This window comes from Schistosoma mansoni (assembly GCF_000237925.1).
Source record: "Schistosoma mansoni, WGS project CABG00000000 data, chromosome 7 unplaced supercontig 0100, strain Puerto Rico, whole genome shotgun sequence".
Lineage (NCBI taxonomy): Eukaryota > Metazoa > Platyhelminthes > Trematoda > Strigeidida > Schistosomatidae > Schistosoma > Schistosoma mansoni.
In genome coordinates, this window is record NW_017386020.1 from 1,212,927 (window position 1) to 1,234,805 (window position 21,879).

The 21,879-nt window shown below is 35.1% G+C and overlaps 1 protein-coding gene across 1 annotated transcript in view; it reads right to left on the bottom strand.

The window, feature by feature from the left end:
- Positions 1 to 21,879, bottom strand: part of Smp_144810 (non-receptor protein-tyrosine phosphatase,putative) — a gene marked incomplete at both ends in the record, with an annotated part of 60,253 nt that overhangs the window by 13,389 nt on the left and 24,985 nt on the right. The window contains 3 exons of the mRNA XM_018791060.1: positions 11,243 to 11,385; positions 14,693 to 15,254; positions 15,546 to 15,681. Of these exons, the coding sequence (XP_018645766.1) occupies positions 11,243 to 11,385; positions 14,693 to 15,254; positions 15,546 to 15,681 (841 nt within the window). The remainder of the gene's footprint in view (positions 1 to 11,242; positions 11,386 to 14,692; positions 15,255 to 15,545; positions 15,682 to 21,879) is intronic.

Consider the following 21,879-nt stretch of genomic DNA (forward strand, 5'->3'; position numbering starts at 1 on the left):
AATTGAAGCTAGACCACCATGGAAAACCTGGACGGCCGTTTCGTTGAAGTTAGACATTAACACCGTTGGATGCCGGCTCAGTGGTCTATCGGTTAAGTGCTCTGGCGCGAGACTGGTAGGTCCTGGGTTCGAATCTCGCGAAAGCGCACTGCTGAGGAGTTCCATAATAGGACGAAACGGCCGTCCAGTGCTTCCAGGTTTTTCATGGTGGTCTAGCTTCAATTGACTCATGATCCCAACTATGGGAATTAAAAAAACAGAATAGTGGTTCCATACAGCAAGGAGATTTGTTCGAATTCTTCTGAAAAAATATTGCACTAGTGAGATTAACTCGAATAGAAACCAGCGGATGCCGGCACATTGGTCTAATGTAAGAGCGTTAGCAGTGAGCTGACGATTCTGGGTTCAAACCTCGGTGGGGTTGTGGATATGTACTGTAACTATGACAAAATCGTGGTTTAGTGACTCTCGATTTCTAGTGGTTGTCTAAGATCAGTTTGTGATGTTAACGATGGAATTTCTGGAATAGTCCTGGAGAAACTTATGTCCGAAAGGAATCACAATTTCCATCACTGCTATCGACAGACATTTAATAGATAGTAGACATGAAGTAGGCATTTTTAGGGTGTTCACAAATAACTGGAAAACAACGAATGTCACTTTCTACTTCGATGTGCCGAGGCTATTGCCATCACAGGTTTTTGATGTATGTGTACAGAAGGGAAGTGTGTTAAACTTCTCTCCCTTTGTTATGGCAAATACAATTGTGGCCAAACATTTTTATCTAATATACATTTTGAATTTTTCCTATCCGTTACGAGGTACTAAGTTGATCTTAGTCCTAGTTATGTCACAAAAACAACGTGATCACTCTAATTTTCATAAGATTCTGTTATTACTCTTTTTTTTATAATGATTATTAATAATGACGATCTCACCTCCCATTTACCCCATGGCTTTTTTCCAAATACATGTCAATTCTGACTACTATGGCAGGCATCATACTTTATCTTTTTTCTTTCAGTGTGATTTACAAGCTGGAATTTGGCCATTGGTCTAAGTGATTTGAGATCACATGCATTATGGTAAGATGTTAGATGATTGGAGATATTCGAAAGGAACTACTGAACATGAAGTTTAATGTTAGTAAGCACTGGTTGACAAGGCGTCTCTGTAATCCTGAGCAAAATGATGCTGCTTGTGGGATTTGATGTTGTGTCACCCAGTTTCAGTTTGACATGTTACAGAAACTAATCTCCGGTAAGACGAAGATGTTTACATTTAATTGGTCACAGAGTAGTGACCAATGACATGTTTGTCTAGTTCTTTAGTACTCATCGAATTCTATTGATCAAGTCAAAACGAGGTCAATAGTCTATTTTTCACAAATAACCCAAACCAGCTTGCATCATATTGTTTCATCCTAACTTTACTATAACAGACGTTCGATTATAACTCCATTATTCATTGCGATACTAGTCTGTTTGCAGCTGATAAAAAATCTCAAAATGGGATGGACTCATTTCATAGTGCAAAACATCACTGTTCTTGACATATTCAGAAAGTCTTAGGTTACTTAGGATGGGAATTAAGGTGTGCTTTGGAGATAGATCTCAGCGCCACTTTATCATGAAATGATCTGAGTCAAAGAAAGACAGGAGATCACCGGACTGTATTTTAGTGTAATCGAAAAATTATGGTGTTTATGAAGTACACGAATGAAGGGAAGTAATTCAAACTAAATTTCGGGAAAAAAACTAGTATTTTGTGACTTCAAGAGTTGATTCACTATTAATGTCCACTATCGTAGATATTTCTTTGTAAGGACCCACACTATTTATTAGTAGTTGTATTTAAATAAAATGAATGCCGAAGGATAGTTTCGTATTAGATCACTAACTTTTGTATGTAAGCCATTATACTTGAAATAAGTGGCTTCACGATTTTTTGATGAGGATATTACCATTCAGATACTTCAACTTAACAGTGAAGACGTAATACATTTGTACTAGAGTGGTACAGATACTGTAGGAGTTCACTTGTCGACTATACTACTGGTATGCCGTTAGTAAGACATATCACCAATGGTGTTAAAAGATAAATCACTTTATACGACAACAGAATTGAACAGGGAAATGTTGGCTATTAAAAGCCGATTACATCGTTGGAAAGTATCGCGTTCACCATGAGAATTTAAGATATTCATGTTGGATAACTGGTGGGCTAGTGATAGGCCCAGAATGCTGAATCTGGAACTACAATTAAAAACAGATTATTTAAAGCTAACCGGCCTTTAATCAATCATTAATCGAAATTACTCGCCCTAGATTTAAATTATTTTCAGACTGTATGGCCAGCAGGAAAAAATGATTGACATACTTTATTGTTTTGTGTGTATATTCAATTAATTCACAGATATTTTGATTACTACCACTACTGATACTATTTTAGAAACGAAAAAATACACACCTGTATTTGTAAAACGAATAAACAGAAAAGAGAAAACCTGACAGGAGATGAATTATTTTAATTCGATAGTGAAATGGTATTATCACAACCAGATGTCTGGATAATGATTTGATGCTTTTCAATAACTAATAGGCAACTATTTGAATACAGATGATAAGCGATGTGTAAATATATAGATTCTAAATACATTTCTGAAGCCATATTAATTAATTAGTGAGTAGTAACTAATGTTATACAAGCCTAATACTTGGTGCTATTTGGATTTTACTGATAGCATCCAACCAAGTCCCGATTTTTGTACCTACTTATCCCGAATGCTCTGTATTCAATTTCCCAATGTTATCAAAGTCCTAATATCATAGCTTAACTTGTTTTATTACCCCTAATATCTATCTACATATCTGTCTCATACAAACAGGCTCATAATGAGTAATACAAGTAATTTATGCAGAATAATTAAGTAGAACGTACTGAGTTGAAAAAATCAAAACAATGCATCAAACCATGAAGTCATTGAGTTCTTATGTGGACCATGTCAGTAGGTGTAGAATTCCTTGTTAAGGTCCTTGTAATAGTCATAATTTATCTGCTCGATATTCTGAGCAACATACCTCAAATTGATCATAGCAGCGCAGTTGAATTCAAGCTCTCTTTTTGTACGGGTGTGCGGTGTGACAACATGGTTTAGTGAGCACTGGTATCAGGCTTAACGTCGACTATGACTAACTGACTGACTCAAGAATAATAATAGCACGAGATGAAATAAATAGTTACAAATTCTGTTATTTATCTACGGTCATCATATTGATAGCTCGATAAGAATGGAATGAGAGAGAAATGTTAAATTGTGTAAATAACCAGAAACAACAGACAAATAACCTTCTGATATCATGGAATTTCAAATTTGATAGTTGTGGTAAACTGTAAAATCTCTGAATCTTGGTTCATTAAAAAACGTAAAAAATAAAAAAAACAATATCATCAGTAGTGTTGGGCCTAGTGAATTATAAATGCTTAAGATATTGATTTCCTGCCTTGTTCTATGATTCCTCTCATATTATTTACATATTTAACGTATATATCGGGTACAGATTTGTGCATTTAGCTTCGAGTTACAGTCAGTGTTCACGTTATCGATGCAACTAGGTTTCCCAAATCAATGTAGGTGGATCAGGGTTTGAACTTGTGGGTTAATTGGTGATAGTCAGTTGTATTATTCACAAGGTTACTACTCTACTCTGTCGTGTAATTTCTTGATTTTCAATGGCATTTTCTTATTGATGTTAGTCAGTTTATAATCTAGACATTATGTAATAATGTACAGTGATATTAATAAACAGATAAACAGGAATTATTCAGAGGATAATAGTGAAAGGAATTGTTTTGATTCTCCTTATTCTCATTTATAATTATTGATACTAACTAGGATGATAGTTGTTTGATTTCATTTATAGTGTTTGTAATCTCAAGTATTTTTATGTTAACATAAGCATAAACGTGAATAAAGATAGGTGTTGTTGATAAAATAGCATTTTTAAAAGCGATAGAATGAATGATACAAACATCGGAAATCATGGAAGAAATGGTGAGAGATAGCAGTTGATCGAGTCAATTAGTAATTATGATATATGATCTATGCAATAAATAGGAGGACTAAAGTTTTATAATCTTTAAAACATCTAACATTTTTCATAATACACTTATCGTACCACTATTGTTAAACACATGTGTGATTTTTCAATTATTCATATCAGTCTATCAGTAATTAGAAAGTATAAGACATTGCAAAAATCCGACGTTCTCATCACCAAAGGAAGTCAATAATTATCTTGAATTTGGAACATTTTTGATATCCTTATGGCCACCAGTGAAGCGTTTGAAACATATGAAAGGAGCTGTTTTCTTCAATGTGTAATTTTTAAGGACAGATGTCGACACTACATGAGTTTCTTGAGATGATTCTTAGTTCCCATCATGAACTGTTTGTGGATAATATAGTCAAGAATTAGTTGCACACAACACATACTTTCTATAAACGATAGTATATACACAAGTATGGTTGAAAACTTTGTAGCAGCCTCATATTGCATTATTCACTATTAGCATGGGCAGTGCACGCTGCTCAAACCCCCATTCGTACTATAAATTGACGTTACGTGCCAATGCCTGAACTGGTATAACGCCAAATAATCCTATATCGATCACGTAAGTCATTTGGATACTACTGAATAGTTTTTTTTATTAATTCACATGATTAATTGTGAGTTTCTATCCACGTACATTTTCACACGTATGAGATATTTGTTTGTTTATGTTTACATCTAGGTAGACCATATATACTCACTAGATAATTCATAGAAAGATTGATTGTCAAATCAATCACATGTCTGGTTTGCTGGTCAGTGTCTCCGAAATATATCCATTCTCAAAATAGTTCGTATCAAACTATCTAACATTATGTTGTCAAGCGAATTTGATTGCAGAAGAAGTTTAGTCTAGAAAATATACAAAATTGACCTGGATATAGAATAATTGAAGTCAGATTCTGTTACTCAAATGTACAGACATGAAGCGTGGCAATTCAAATCAACATATATTTGTGCGACGGTTTGAATTACTTATGAGCGAATGACTGATGCTTTTTTAATGATGCAGTGTATACCATATGTACGATTGGAGGTGCATTCATGTTTAAATAAAAGGTAAACACTGAGAAGTGGTTTAAACGCAACGGTAACAACATATTTGACAGAAGTGTAGAATAATTTGAGTTACACTGTAAAAAAGGAATTGAAAAAAGTCTCACTAAATTGTTTCAATGTTAAATCATTAAACTTGACGATCATATTGAAAAACTGGGTAAGTGAAATTTGTTAAAGAGTCCCAAAATACTCCTCGGAAAAGTCAAAAGAGGCTCAGAAAACACTGAGAAACATATTACCCAATTAGGATTGAATAGGAGTGTCTTCGAAACATCTAGAAGGATGATGGAAAACGTGTCAAATATTTGATTGGACAGTTTTCTTCTTTACTGTTGTATTTAGTATTCTCCTAGATGATCACGATCACGTTCATTAGTCTAAATATGCACGACTTTCTTTATATACCTGAAACTCGGGGTAATGTGTTTTTTTACACTTCGAGCCGTTTCTCTTGTGTTTAACTTACTAAGTAGATTTAGTTTGGCATAATAAGAGGCGTCTAATAAATCGGGTCAAGGGTTCAATTAAAAGACTTATCAAAATTCAATTAAGAATAGAAAGATTGAATAGTGTATTTTTCATCGTTGTTATTATTGAGCTCTGATTTAGTGGGACTGTTACGATTTTCTGTTTTAAAAAGAAACGTGACAATGTCAGCTTGTACAGCTTAACAAAGGCTTTGTTGATTGTAGCGCTGGACGTGTTTTGAATTAAATTTTCCAATTGATAAGAAGCACTGACAAATTACAATGTACTACTATTACTACCACCACGTTCTCTTAATTCAAACAAACAAGAGTACGAAATCAAACAATATTCCTTAAATTTTTAAGGAGGAATGATAGAAACAGAACAGTCTTCATTGACCTTGACCTATTCTCGTATTGGCCTAAGTTACTAAGCGATCTAATTTACAAAAAAAACATAAATAAATATACTTGAGGGTGTATAGATGTATGTGGTATATTTTCAGTATTGACTATTAACTTGTTTTAATTTTATCCAAGATGAATTCCAACCACAATTCAATTAAACATTAACGATCTACCATTAATTAGACAAAATTTAAGTATCATTATTTCTTCAGGAACAAAGTTAATTATATAACTAAACCAAAAGGGAGTTACTAAAAAATAAGTATGAAGTATGGACGACTTCTAAATTCAATAATCCTAGTCAAATGCACATAATGTGAGACTTAGATTGAATTTCCAGGGTGAAGTTAACAGAATGATGCAACACTCTTTTGAGTAATAGTCATAACTTAGGACGAAATAACTGTCCAACACTGATTTTCAGTGTTACTCAACACTATCTCTCCAAATATTGTTAAATTCATGGTGAAAACAATCAACCTATAAGACATACAGAGTGATTGTGTTTGTTTTCCTGTAATTATTAATGTAATAAGTGAGATTGTATTCTAGTCGAATTTTTTTTTGCAAAAACCTAATGTTTAACTGATTATCGAGTAATGAGCGAAAGCATATTTGCCTAGTGTTTGGCTGTGGTCGAATTTTACTGATCAGTCTCTTCAAGATTTCCGGCATGCCTTGCTGATGACTGGTCACCAAGTAGAGCAGAAATTAGATTCAAAGATTTCGGACGACTTATTTCAATCAACTAAATCTGTACAGTTAACAAACTTAAGCTAATTACTATTTAACATTTGTATCTGACCAAGTTGAAAAACTAGATTGATTCTAAGTCAGTCAGTCAGCTACAACATAGGACCAGGCACATTTATGCATCGGTCCAAGTTGCCATACCTCGTTAGCACAACAAGATCAACACCAAATTCATAGTAGTTAATTTAGTGGTGGTGGTAGTATATAAATTATAGGTTGTATATAAGGATATAGTATAGGAAGGAAGAAAGTTATGAAGCAATTTTAATCTCAAGGTTTAAGGGAAGATAAAAAGTGTATACACCTACGCCATTGTGATCGATTCTGAGCCATGTCACCTAGAGTCTCCAACCATTGGTTACGATAGTCGCGCGCATCCTAACCAAGTAGTCTGTATTTGCCAACATGGCTTAGACTGGGAGTTAGTGACTTCAAGCACTGATGCCACGTTTTGGTTTGACCGCCCCTAACTCTTTTCCAACCATCCCCTACACTAGTCATCATAGAGCGTCGTGGTAATCGGTGTTCAGGCATACGTAACACGTGGCCCAACCATCTCAGTCGATGAAGATTCATCACCTCATCAACTGATTTACCATCATTCCCTAATACCCTGCGTCTAACCTCACTATTACTTACCCGGTGATCAGAGCAGAGGCGAGCAATATTTCTAAGGCATCTGTGGTCAAATACTAGTAACTTACGAGTATCTTCTACTCTTAATGTCCATGTTTCACAGCCGTAAAGTAGAACAGAGCGAACTGATGCGCAGTATACTCGTCCCTTAATTGATAGATGGATATCTCGTCTTCGCCATAGGTGACGTAAGTTGGCAAAAGCCAAACGAGCTTTTTGAATCCGTGCCGAGATTTCGTCAGACACCAACCCATTAGGACTGATCAGACTTCCAAGATAAGTGAAGTTGTCCACGCGTTCGACTACTTCACTCCCTATCCTTAGTTCAGGTGTTGACGCAGGCCAGTCCTGGAGTAACAATTTACATTGGGATGGGGAGAAACGCATCCCAAACATCCTGGCATTATTACTGAGTTCCAACAGAAGACTCTGCATTTTGTCAGCGTCCTCACCAAACAGGACTATGTCATCTGCGTATTCTAAGTCGCTTAATGGTCCCCCTGGTAGGAGATCAATTCCTGAAAATTCAGTCGCAGAGAGTGTTATTTGCAGCAACAGGTCTATAATGGAGTTAAACAAAAATGGGGATAGTGGACAACCTTGACGGACACCACTTGAGGTTGTAAAATCATATGACAGTTCGCCATAAGCTCTCACTCGAGCAGATAAGGGTTCCGTCTTTTTCCGAGATTGTCTCACTTACACTTGACTTTTTAATTTCGGTTTCTTTTATTAGTCTGAATAGTTGCCTGGTGTTGCCTACAGCTGCTGCCTTTTCCATCTCTTTTGCTTTCGTTGCCCACCACTGCTCACGATCGTTCCTTAGACTTTTAGTTAACCTAGATCTAATTTCTTTACGCTCTTCGTCGTGTTCAGAGCCTGATGGGATGAGTTTACGCGAATCCATCAGTGAAATAGACTTAGAAGAAATCCACTGGTTTTTTGGAGCCCTATGGTCTAAATGACTAATAGATGTTACTGCTGTTTCCACAGCTGTTCGTATGTCTTTCCAAGCAGCATCTGGGTCAGTCTCGTTTACAGAACTGCCTAGATGTGAACTCAGTTGTTTCTGGAATTCGCATTTAGCTTTCTCGTCCTCCAGTTCAATCCTAATGGGTCTTCTTAGTGTACGTTTCCTGCGTCCATTGAGGCGCAGACAAATGCGCGCTCGTATTAAAGCGTGATCAGAGTCTAAACAAGTATTCCAATACGAGCGACAATCTTCTATTGAGCCTCTCCAACGATGACTGATGACAATATGGTCTATTTGAGTCCATCGTTGGTTTGGTGAAGGTGGTCGCCATGTTAGACCATGTCTCTCCTTATGCTTAAAATTAGTGCTTGCTAAAAATAAACGATTGTCTGAGCATAGTTGCAACAGACGATCAACATTATCGGTTCGTTGAGCCGGAATACTAAAACACCCACCTAAATGTCTTTCTGTTTGATTTAAGCTGCCTACCTGGGCATTAAAGTCACCCGCTACGACTACTATGTCTGAGCGCTTAGCTTTCTGAAGAAGCTCAGAGAGCTTTCTGTAAAAGTCATCTTTCACTTCATCATGGCTGCAGTCAGTGGGAGCGTAGGCAGAAACGACGAAAAGGCAACGACGTGTGTCCCTATCCTTCCGAGTTCTTACGGAGCCATTTAGCCGGACAGCACACAGGCGACTGTTAACGGGGATCCATTCTAGTAGTGCCTGTTCTGCCCTTGTACTTAATGCTATGCCTACACCTGCAAGTCCGCGAGAACTAGCCAACGGGTCGCCAGATACACGGAGGGTGTATTTTGTTGGCTGTCCATTTTGGCGAGGTGAGGTCAAGTGAATGACCACACTAGGATCCTGTATGCGTGTTTCGGAGACACAGCATACATCAATGGCACGAGATTCTAGGGTTTTAGCTAAGGAGGCCTGTTGACCGATTTGGCATAGGGTACGTACGTTGAAGGCTCCAATGTGTAGTTTGGAGCGAGGTTTTATTAGACCTGGGACAGCGTTTCGCGCACTAGAATCGTTGGCTATGGTGACACTTGAGGAGGAAACCGGAAGAGGAATTTTAGTGTTGAAAGTCAAGGTAGAAGGAATAGTGGGAATTGAAGAAGGAGATTGGTTATGAATACAGTGGTCTTGAGTGTTGTTAGAGGTATGAGGGCAGTTATCACTTCCCGGTTGCCCACACCATGGAAACGTTCTTCTAGAGGTACCTGAAAAGGAAATTGGGTTAGAAGTGGTCTTAATGACCTGAGAGTGTGACCGCAGTGCCCAAGGGACAACTGCTTGAGGTCGGTCACACACGACCTTTTTGTGGGTAGTTTTTGTGTTAGCTCCGTCCTTCAAAGGACCTTACCGCCGGAGACGGATATCCGTGGGATAAGGCGAGGTGTGCATTTTTAGGGTCGACCTTTTCTAACCCCACCCCTCCTTGTGGGAAGGCAGCATCGCTGTCATGCTGGTTGTCTGAAGGAAACACCTTACTGCTGTCACACCTCTGTACAGTCAGCAGTACGACTTCGCCTTCGGACCTTGGGTTTGTTGCTTTTAGTCTCACCGCTCTTCAAACGACCTGCCTGGTATGGTAGGACCTTGAGGAACGATTGTTCCAGCCAGTATAGCTCGGTTGATTCATCACGATAGGCAAGCCCGACCACCACGTCAAGGTAGCAACAACGGTCGGGAGATTGATTCTAATAAAAGAAATTGTCGATAAAAAACGAAATTGTCCTAATTTGTATTCATGTTAAGTGTCTTGAATGAAGTAATGATTTCTACACTGTATTTATGGTGAAAGTATTACTAGTGTCGTTTACATTCAAGAATCGATATTCCTCTTTTCCTATAAATCATTTGAAATTACACTCCTCGTGTTGTTTTAAACTATTATGACAATTTTTTTATACCTTCTAATACTTTCATTTCTACAGAAACAATTCGATAATCTATAATTTCGAAAACTTGACCCCAACCGCGCGAGCGCACACACAGGAGATCAAGATTGATACTTTCAGTTCTCACCGAGTGCATAGGTACATACATGAGTCAGAATTTAATAAACCAATCTTGATTTAACATTATTTGATATGCAAGCTAACATCATTGGTAGGTGATAATTCGCATCACTTTTACCTTGATTGAACTATGAACTATACACATATGAACTATACACAAATGTTATTTGCCCAGTTTTAGGTATTATTAAATCGCTCAGTCAGTCAGTCAGCTACAACGTAGGACCAGGCACATTTATGCATCGGTCCAAGTTGCCATACCTCCTTAACGCAGCAAGATGAACACCAAATTCATAGTAGTTAATTTAGTGGTGGTAATATATAAAAGAAAGGTTGTATATAAGGATATAGTATAGGAAGGGAGAAAGTTAATTTAATCTCAAGGTTTAAGGAAAGATAAAAAGTGCATACACCTACGCCATTGTGATCGATTTTGAGCCATGTCACCCAGAGTCTCCAATCATTGGTTACGATAGTCGCGCGGACCCCAACCAAGTAGTCTGCATCTGCCAACATGGCTCAGACTAGTAAATAGTCTTTTTATTATTTCAAAGTAACTTTCACCACGAACTAACTAACATATATTTAACACAATTCATTTTTCAATCAACAGATCTTCAATTCAGAATATAAATCTTCACTGAATATTGTCTTCAAATAACACTATATATAAATAAACTTTCAAATAATTTGAAACGAAATAATTTAAAATGAACCAATCTGGACAATTATGAAATGATGACAGTTATTGTTTATAACTTATAAAGTTAAACAATGAAAACAAATAGAAAAAAAACTTACCTTGAGCTAATATATATGCACGTGGACATTGATAACCATCAACCCAATTTGCATGTATATAAGTATTATCTGATAGTTCCACAGCCGTTGAATCTAAACAAGGAACATCTAGATAACGGTTACGACGTTTATTTGATGCTTGTCTATATAAATAAAAAAAAGAAAATACAATCATAATGGATAAAACATAAATAAACACTGATGAATTAGTCAGGTTCAATCATAAATGAATTTTAAATCTAACATTTTGATATAAATGTACTTATTCATCGAAGACATGATAGTGGAAGACTTCTTTTTTTAAATCGTTAACAAGAAAACATAAAGAATATGGGAATATTACGGTTCTAGAAAAACAACGCGAAAAAGAAACAGATCTACGTCCATTTCTTTTTATTTGTGATAATGACCGGTCAGGAATTAAATTTGATAATAAAGATATCAAGAAAAAATCACAGAAAGAATGATCTAACTAGTTTTCACATGCTTTAATCGTTTATCTGTTAGGTGACTTTTCATCATTTTTTTTATCTAATGCTTTGTATATGAGCATTTTCTGTTGTTAGAAGAAAAACTTATTGATCTAAGTCACCTCCAATCCAACTGAACTGATATCAGAAGACAAGACCACCAGTGTGAAGGATAATTCGGTCTCATGAGCAACCATCATTTGGCCCCACATCGTATCATTGTACACTAATAATCGATTGATTGGTGCACTTCGCCTATTAATTAAACAAGAATATTTTTATCACAAAGCATAAAGGGCTGATTCATAACCAATTCTACAGTAACAGTTGTTTCAAGCAAACGGATTACTGGATGATGAGAAATTGAATATTTTACATCGAATATGAAGCAGAGATGTTAAGTTGATGAAAGGTAACTATGAGAAGACATTGTTTAGAAACCCAGCTGTTTTCTTTCAAAATAAGTATTTTAGGAGTTGATTCGATCAAACTGTTGATTACAAAGAGGATATTCGTAGGCTACTAGTATTCGATCATAGGTATTTTTGAAGCATTGCTCGTATATCCTGGGACCACCGAGTAATTAATGCAGTTGTTAGGAAACGGGTACTAGGTAAGGATGGCAAATCAATTGATGAAGTAGTGAAACTTTATCAGTTGAGATTGCTGAGACACGTGTTACGTATGCCTAACCACCGACTGCCCCGACGTGCGATGTTTTATGGTGTAGGAGTAGGTTGCAAGAAAGCTAGGGGGCGGCCTAACCAAAACGTGTCACAAATCCATGAAGTCATTAACAATTGGACCTCGCCATGTTGGTAGGTGTAGACTACCTGGTTGGGATCCGCAATATGATTGCAATCGATGGTTAGAGATCTTGATTGGCATGGCTCTACTGTACGGAGATGAAACTTGGAGAACTACCACAACTACCACCAAAAATGTGCAAGTATTTATAAACAATTTTGTAAACAAGATACTCAATGTCCGTTGGCCGGATATCATCAGAAACAGCCTACTATGGAAGAGAACAAACCAGCCTCCAGTTGAAGAGGAAATTAGGAAAAGACGATGGACGTAGATAGGATATACATTGAAGAAACCATCAAACTGAATCACGAAGAAAGCCTTAACTTGGAATCCTGAAGGGAAACGGAAATGAGGAAGACCGAGGAAACGGACAAGAAAAAGAATGATTAGCAACTGGAAACGGTTGCCCAGGACAGAGCTGGATGGAGAATGCTGGTGAACGGCCTATTCTCCTCCACGGGCGGTAACAGCCGTAAATAACTAGGTAAGTAACGTTGTGAACAATTAGTGGGAACTCATGAATTATTCTATTACCATTCTTATTTTTTCTTCATTCAAATTCATAAATGTGAAAAAAAAACTGTAAAAAAATGCAGAACATTTTTTTAAAACTACACTGTTAAATTTTCTGGCATTAATACAAATATGTACAATTGATTACTGTTTATTGTAATATGGTGGTTGATAAATTAGTTCTATATTTATCAATAAGTTGTTCAACACTTTATTAGTTTATAACTAACTTTTTCATATAGAATAATCTACCCCATTTGCTAACATTCACATAATGATCTGTTTATAATATGGCATACATTAAACCTGAGAATTTTTTTATTGGGAATTACTTTTATAATCATACATAACTGATCGTATTGGAAGTGTTTCAAAGTTGTTTTTTTCTTTGACACTAATATATAGATACATAATTAGTACAAATTTGTTTTTCTCATTTGGTTTCATTTACATCATTAAAACCTTTAGGTCACATGATGAGAGCAAAAAGTGTAAATTACCTAAATGGAATACGTATTTTGTATCACTTTGATTCATTATATATCTAACGTTAATTGATGATGTAAACAATCATCAGAAAAACAGAAAAAAAGAATAAGAAACAGAACCATTGATGAATTGAAACTAACACACACGACCAAGAGAAAAAACAAACGATATTACGATGATAAGATTTGAAAGTGAAAGTCTTCGGTTCGATTCAATGTAAATTAGTGTATACACATTGTTTAGTGTCAAACTAAAAAAAGTTCCTGGTTGAAGGTCAAATATTACTCCCATTAAATCATGCATAACTCCAACAAGTGACTAAAGGGAATGTGAATCGGATTGATGAAAAGAAAAAACATATAAGTAATACTGTAAGACCAAAGGCCCTGAGCGATCAATAAAAATAAGGCTGAGGCGCAAATTCAAAGCGATGTTCCAGATATCTTGTTACTAAAACTCATGGTTTTCACCATATTTCGTATTTTGAAAGGATGGGATGATTTTTTTTCTAGGGGAATGAACTGTTAAGGTCAGTTTGCTTGGAGTAGGAGTGTTAAGGTTACGAGTTTTAGAGTTAGGAACCACGGTTAAGAAGTTCTAGGGTTAGGAACCAGGGTTAAGACTAGAAGTATCAGTGTTGATGGCCAGTGTTAAGAAGTATTATGGTTAGGAGTCAAAGTCTAGAGGTTTATTAGTTAGGAGTTAGGGTTAGGACGTTTTACGGTAAGGAGGGTTAGGAGCTGGGGCTTAGGGGTTTCAGGGTCAGGAGTTATGTTTTAAAAGATGCAGAGCTAAGAATCAGGATCAATCCTGATTACAGAACTATGACATCCAGCCTGAATTCTCGATACTTAGGATCAATAAGTTCATTAATGGTTTTAAAACTTCTGATCCTCTGTATTTCTATCGTTTTTTCATACATTTGAGAGCTCTTAAATGAAAGCTGCATTCGTGCTGGTTATTACTGATGAGGTTATATTAAGGCAACCCATAAATTTGTTGGAGTTAATCGGTATAGTATGGTCTTGCCACTAATACTACAACAACAATTATTATTACTACTTCGACAGAAATCTGTAACAAAGATAAATCCTTTTTATCGTACTATTGAGATATCAATGAATAAATGATTTTTCCTTCAAGCAATAAACAGTTGTAAATAACTTACGCAAAACGTGTACAAGCACCTTTCACAGGACTATCTTTAAATAATGCATCAAATTCTAAAGTTAATCCAATAGAACCAACACTTTGCACTCTGGTGATAAATTCCGATACAGACAAACGTGTTTCCGACAAAGGATTAGTAACATATAATTGATCTTTAGAAGAAGAATTATGAGTCGAATATATTGAACCATTACTAACACTGCTGATATTATTAGCTAGTGTTGTTATTACATTAGTTCTGTGTCTAAATGAGTTGGAATGAGAAAGATGACGATCAGATCGATAGAATACACGTCGTTCATTAGGAAACATAGATGATGTACAACCTTTATTATTATGACTAATAGATGTTTCAAACATTGAATCAGTCATACGATTATTAGTCAATAGTCCACGACGTGGTAATGGTGATGTTTGTAAACCAACAGTATCTCCTATTGGCCGTGTTAATGGTGAAATTCTTCCATTTATTGTATTATAATGTTGTGGTTGTGTTGATCCATGAACTATGGAAGAAAATGATGATCTGGATATTGTCGTTATAGGTGATGATGACGAAGCTGTTATGATAGTTGTATGCAAAAAATCATCTGAACATCGTCGATTTTTCACAGGAACACGTAATGATCCATGAATAGAAGACAGAGAAATACCCTTACTATTAATATTACCATTAGTAATTATTTTGTCAGTATTATCATCAACATTCTCATGATTATAATTATTATTGTATAAATCAAGTTGAACAATTAATTCATTGCCTAGTAAAGGATTATGTAATGCTGAATAAATTGAATCAGATGGTCTTAATGATGATAATTGTGACAATTTAAAATAATCAGTTGGCATACGTGAAAAATGACCAGTACGTTTAAAACAATTTAATAACCAATCAAAATGTTGATTTAATGTTAATTGACCGAATAAACGTTTCAATGTGGAATTTGGCAAATGTACATTTAATTCATCATAACCAACAGAATATATCTAAAAATTAAAATCAAATCAATGAAATTAGATTAGGCGATTATATTTAATTCATTAGTTAGTCGATTATATAATTAATTAATTATCAGATATAGGGAATCGTGGAGATTGTAGTAATGTTAATGGTTGAATTAATCAGTCGATTTAAGCTAGACAACCATTGAAAACCAAGAAGCACTGGACGGCCGTTTCGTCCTAGTATAGGACACTTCAACAATGCGCATCAACGATCCCGCACCAAAGGGACTCGAACCCAGGACCTTATGGTGCTTTAGTGAGAAGTCGTGAACAGTAGACCGATTCGTGTCCGGTGGAGACAGTTATCCACTTTAAAAAATGGATAAAGAGTTGCGCAAGACCATGAATCGATTAAAGTTAGGCATTCACACAATTAGATACCAGCCCAGTGGTCTGGAGGTTAATCGTTCGAGCGAGAGATCAAAAATCCTGTGCTCAAGTACCACATGCGGGATCGTGGATGCACACTGCTGAGGAGCCCCAAACTATGACGAAACGGCCGTCTAATGCTTCCGGGTTTTCACTGGTGGTCCAGCTTACATCAATTCACAAATTAAACTATTAAAATCAATTAATTAACAAGTGTAGACTTAAAGCATAATTTTCGTGTGGTATGTGGAGTGTAAATCTCGTATATCTTAACCGAACTAGACGAAATGATGTACAAACACTTGGGATCAGTCTTCGACACAAACCCATATTAGACCGGGGCTGGAAAGGGAGAATTTGAACATTTGGAAATCGTGTGATCCCATAAAGCACTTGTAAACTGATAAATAGCAGTAAGCAAAGGGTAAATATAAAATGACTTGACAACGTGGAATTTATCCTCGCTTATTATGAGTGAGGTTGAACACACCGCGATGAATATTCAGCTAGTTTCTAGCTAATCAAAAAACAATTTTGCTTTTGTCAATCATCACGTGACAAAATCGTTAGTCAGAATACCGACTCCTGTGATCTTATTCCTGAGCTAAACCGATGATGCATTAACCAACACGTCCAGCTTTGAGTCAACTCTGAGTCCTTATTAGTCCTTTGTATAGTAGCTTCTCCACTAAGCCAGACTATTCAGTCCAGAACGCAAATATCAGCCTGCGCTATATGGATCATATATTCCAGACATACCTAGTTTATATACAAGCAGACCAGACTGCATCACACTATAAAATGGAAGTAATCATTATACAAATCAAGCCAAGAGTGGATGTGAGTGTGGGATTTTGTAACTAGTAGATTGGGAATAAATTAAGAATAGTAAATCTTATAACAGTAGCCAACAGGTCAAATGAATGTTTATGACAGAAGAAATATAAATATATAAATTCTAGTAACATAGCAATTATACAATCAAAATATGCACATATATAGTTTGGATAATCTCCTTGAACTATAACTGAAAAGCCTGCTAAATAAATGATCGGTCCGACTTTCTAGTCACTTTTAATAACACCCGGGCTAAATCTACACTGTGACTTGAACACAAAAGAAAAGGAGAGAAGTGAGAAAGGAACACTTTACTTTAAGGTTAGTTTATGTACAGAAACACGAGGATATTTATAGAGTTACAGACAACCTTGGGCTTTCGGAAGTTTCTGGAATTGAACTAAATATATTAGCAGGATAGGTAATTAGAAACGTGACAGTAACTAATTTTTAGATATTCATGAAAAGCTTATATTCAACGCTGACTGGATGAAATGTTTTCCAGCGTTTGCTGATTTCTTATGGTTTTCCCTAAAAAACACTTTGGAACTTCTCAATAATAAGAAAAAAACAGTTGGGAGCTACTACTATCTTCCTCAATTTTTATTGATTTTTAAGTTGTGACATTGTCGATTTGAGATGAAGAAGAAAAAAAGAACTTTAAAACCAAACAAAAATCATTTACTTTTTTTGGCACAATTAAAAATATGAGAATGGGTTCATAGAACTAAGTTAATTAACTTTATAAATGAATCAATATATAGTACATCCAATTACATATAATCAGTTTGTCTAGAATTCTTAAAAAGATTTAAGCTGAAAAAGATAGATCAAATCTTTATTAAGCAAATCTAAATTAGAATCCACATAGTTATTGAATAAATTCATTGTAATAAGTTAAAGTTAGGGTCAACAGACTACTTACTATACTTAGCTTTATTTTTTTTTCTGAAATTCAAATTGTATATTTTCAATTAAATCTTTTTGGAATCGTATATTTGTAAACTGCGGCAATTATAACACATAGTTCTAATCGTATATGTAAACTCTTTTTGATTACATATATATATCAGTTTAGAGGTAGGAGACAGTTGCTACGAAAACTATTGATTTGTTTTTTTTAAACACGTTGAAGGTGATCTTCAACAAATACCATTGCTATCAATGTTAATTATTACAAGCAAAACATAAATACCATATTCATGTCACACTATGGTATATATATATATATGAATTAAAAGTAGTGTATCTACGTCTATTTAGCTGATGAACATATGAGCAAGACCTATATTTTGTAAGAGATCTGTATTCAATAGGGTAGGTGTGATCTTGATGACTGAATTTCAACGACAAAAACAATTGTTTAATTCTCCATTTAGATTGTTGATGTCACTTCAAAGTAGGTGTAGAAATCCTATTCTAAAAAATGAGTTTTATTTCATTGTAGTTATTGTACACATTAGTGACTATATTAGAGGTGAATTTTTATTGGAATTTGTATAAAGAAATTACATATAATGTCCTGAATGGGACAATTGCTTATATTCAGTGGAAGCCCCAATAACGTTTCTTCAATGGCATTTCCTGTTTTTCGTTTGGCTATCACTAACGTAAATTTGTTAATTCTATTATTTCCCAAGATCATCACATGTTACTATATATAAAATTTCTCTATTTCAAATTAGCTATGTTGAATAACAAGCTTGTCTTACATTCATGTCTTCTACTTGGGTTTTATCTCGTTGGGATTAATTAAGGGAGCGCTTTGAGTATCAGTAACTGGTAGTATCGAGTTTGCATTAGTTCCCGATGGCATCATAGGAGAACCTTAATCGTAGACCCAAAAGAACTCATATCACAAGATTTATTAGTTCGATTAATCGAGAAGTCAACCATTGTGGTATACATGCACATACTAACGTTATTTTTAGTTATTTTGTAGGATCCCAGTTTCGTTCATTTACTCATTTGAACACTCATGACGAACACGCAAGTTTGATATTTATTTAGTACGCACCTTCTCTAGCTCCGTCGTCATCACTACCATCCTGTTACGTTGTTTGTTTTTTTGCTTATTCTTTAAAATGATGCGAAAAATATACTTGTTTTTCTCGTTGCCCGGACTCTCGGCAAACAAACCGGTGCATCAGATGAAAGTAACATGTAATTGGGCGATGAGCGAAGACATATACAGCTATTAGATATAGGACACTACTTAGGCGTAAAACGGACTCTATACTGACTGAACTGATACCTTGTATAAGTATACTATTATTCTAGATTAATTCCTGCTCAATATTCGAATAATTTTATCACTGAGTTATGTGATCGAATATCTTGATCGATCTACTGATCTAAATGTCCATCATTAGGTGATCCGGCATCAAATTATATTGTATATTATCAAATGTAAGATCACGAACACCAAGCACAAACTTATTCTATTTTTCCATTACAACGGTAACATAAAATATTACATAAGCAGTCCGTTTTCTCATTAAATAAATTATAAACAATGCAATTTTTTGAAGCAAAATGTGGCTGGAAATATAAAGAGTGGGACGATATTTCAAATGAAATAAATTGATTTTTTAGTCTATGTATTCTATTATTTCCAAAGACAAACTTATTTATTAACTGAATGATGTTTTATTGGTTGCGATCATGAATCAATTGAATCTAGACCACCATGGAGAACCTGGAAGCACTGGAAGGCCGTTTCGTCCTATTGTGGGACTCCTCAGCAGTGCGCATCCACGATGTTTGTTGGATTATTTTTGGTCATAACGTAAAAACAAAAGCCTAATTGTTATGGCATTTGATTTAGGCTATGAGTTCGAAACCCGCTAAATATGTTTACTTTAATTCAAAGATTTATGTAGCATAACTAGACTTAACATATAAATATAAACATAAATACCAATTCATTTAGAATGTATAGATTATTACGTTTTGACACACTGTTTGTGTATAAAGGCATATGAAACTACATCCCAAAATACCTAAGCCAAAATAGACGGAATAGGGATTTAAATCTTCAATCTATTTGATTGTACGTAGAAAGCGTGACTGAACAAAATTAAAATTCAGAATTGATTGTTTCATCGTCATATAGTATTGCTTGATATCGATAGAAAAGAGTTAGGGAATACATTATAAGCATTTCAACAATACACACTATGGGTTCTGTTTCTGAAGATAAGTAGACAATAATTGAGCGCAAACATGTTGATGTCGTGATTGTCATAGTGTATGAGATGTGAATTCATCTATAAATTGGTAGCCACTGTAACTTGATTGATGGAATTCGATCAGCACAGATGCCTTGGCAAAATAGTCTATGATCAACGAGTGTAATTGATCATCTTATTAGTGAAGTAATTGTACAAAAATATGATCATAGCGTCTGTAGTGTTCTATCACTTATCAATTTAGGGGATTTGTGAAGATCGTAGTATTTTTATTTAGCTGAACGCATATGTAAAAAATTTCTCACCGATACACATTTTTCCCAGAATGCCACTTAATTCATCTAAGATATGGAACACATTTCATAGAACACATACACACGCGCGTACATGAAGGTGTATACTACACAAACGAACATATTTAACACTAAACTAGCCAGCGAATATTGATGAATAATTAGTTATCCCATCATAAAATGATAAATATGTTAAATTTATGATATTGTGATTTGCCAAAAAAAATGCAGACAAAATGTATCTATCAGCCTAAAAACATCAGAAGAAAAAAATTGTGTACATTCAAGTACAGAGAGAAAAAACCAGGACATATGAAGAATGAAAAAAAGGATTTCTACAATGTATATGTGTGTTCTCTTACTTACTGTACAGCTACAAAACAGAATCATACAATCAACTAACATTCATTCAACAAACAAACATGAATGATTTTTCTACATGTGAATATCACAAGTAAGACATCAACTCTCATCCTCCTACTACTCACTTTCATACATAAACTACAAGTGTAAAGTAATAAAAGCAACATAGAGGGAAAGACAGACACATGCATATGATAAATAATTTTATATTCCGTATCTCTACCCACTCATGAAATCATTATGTCGAAAGGATAAGAGTCCAATAACTAAATAACTAAGACGATTGAATAATTGGTGTATTATGCACATCATAATAATAATTAATTAATTAATAATAATAGATCTGTTTCTAGAAAATACAGGTGAACAACAACAACACTAAAGACAAAACACATAGAGAAATGAACGATTTTTTCCCAGTGGAACTGCCTTGACCAAATGAAGACTTAACATTTCCTGTTTGATTTTAAGAAAGAAATTAGTGGAAAGAAAGCCACAAAAAAATTTTGCTAGCTCTTGGATATGGCAAACACAAGAATGTCCATTATATATATATATATATATATATATATATATGGGTTGAAAGAAAGTGTATGTATCTTGTTATTTGACGAACCGCTCATGGTATGAACCACAACAATAAATATTAGGGAAATAAACTTATGTAGATAATTTATCTTACAAGGTTGTTAGTAGCAGTACATAGTAGCGCTAATAGTGGTGGTGGCAAATGAATTTATAACATAGGAGAATGATTTCTTCCTATTGTCGTTGGTGGTGAGATATATATTCCACGTATGTTAGTTGGCTGTTTTAATAGTAAAAAGAATTCATGGTATTTTATTCTTGAAACCGTACGACTCCATAAAGATTAGATCATTACCAACTGATTGTCTTTGTCTGGGTGAGTATCAAGTTCCGGAGTTCTGGTGAGAAACTGTGATCATTGGAATTCATCTATGTCAGAGGTGAAACGAGTATCACCAACAACAGTAGATAGTATACGTGTAATATCTCAAATGGACTGAAGCTAGAAAATTAAGGCCACTGGATGCAAACTAAATGGTCTTAAGAATAAGCACTCCTGTCTAGGTATGAAGGTCTTAAGTTCAAGTTTCTGGTAGAGT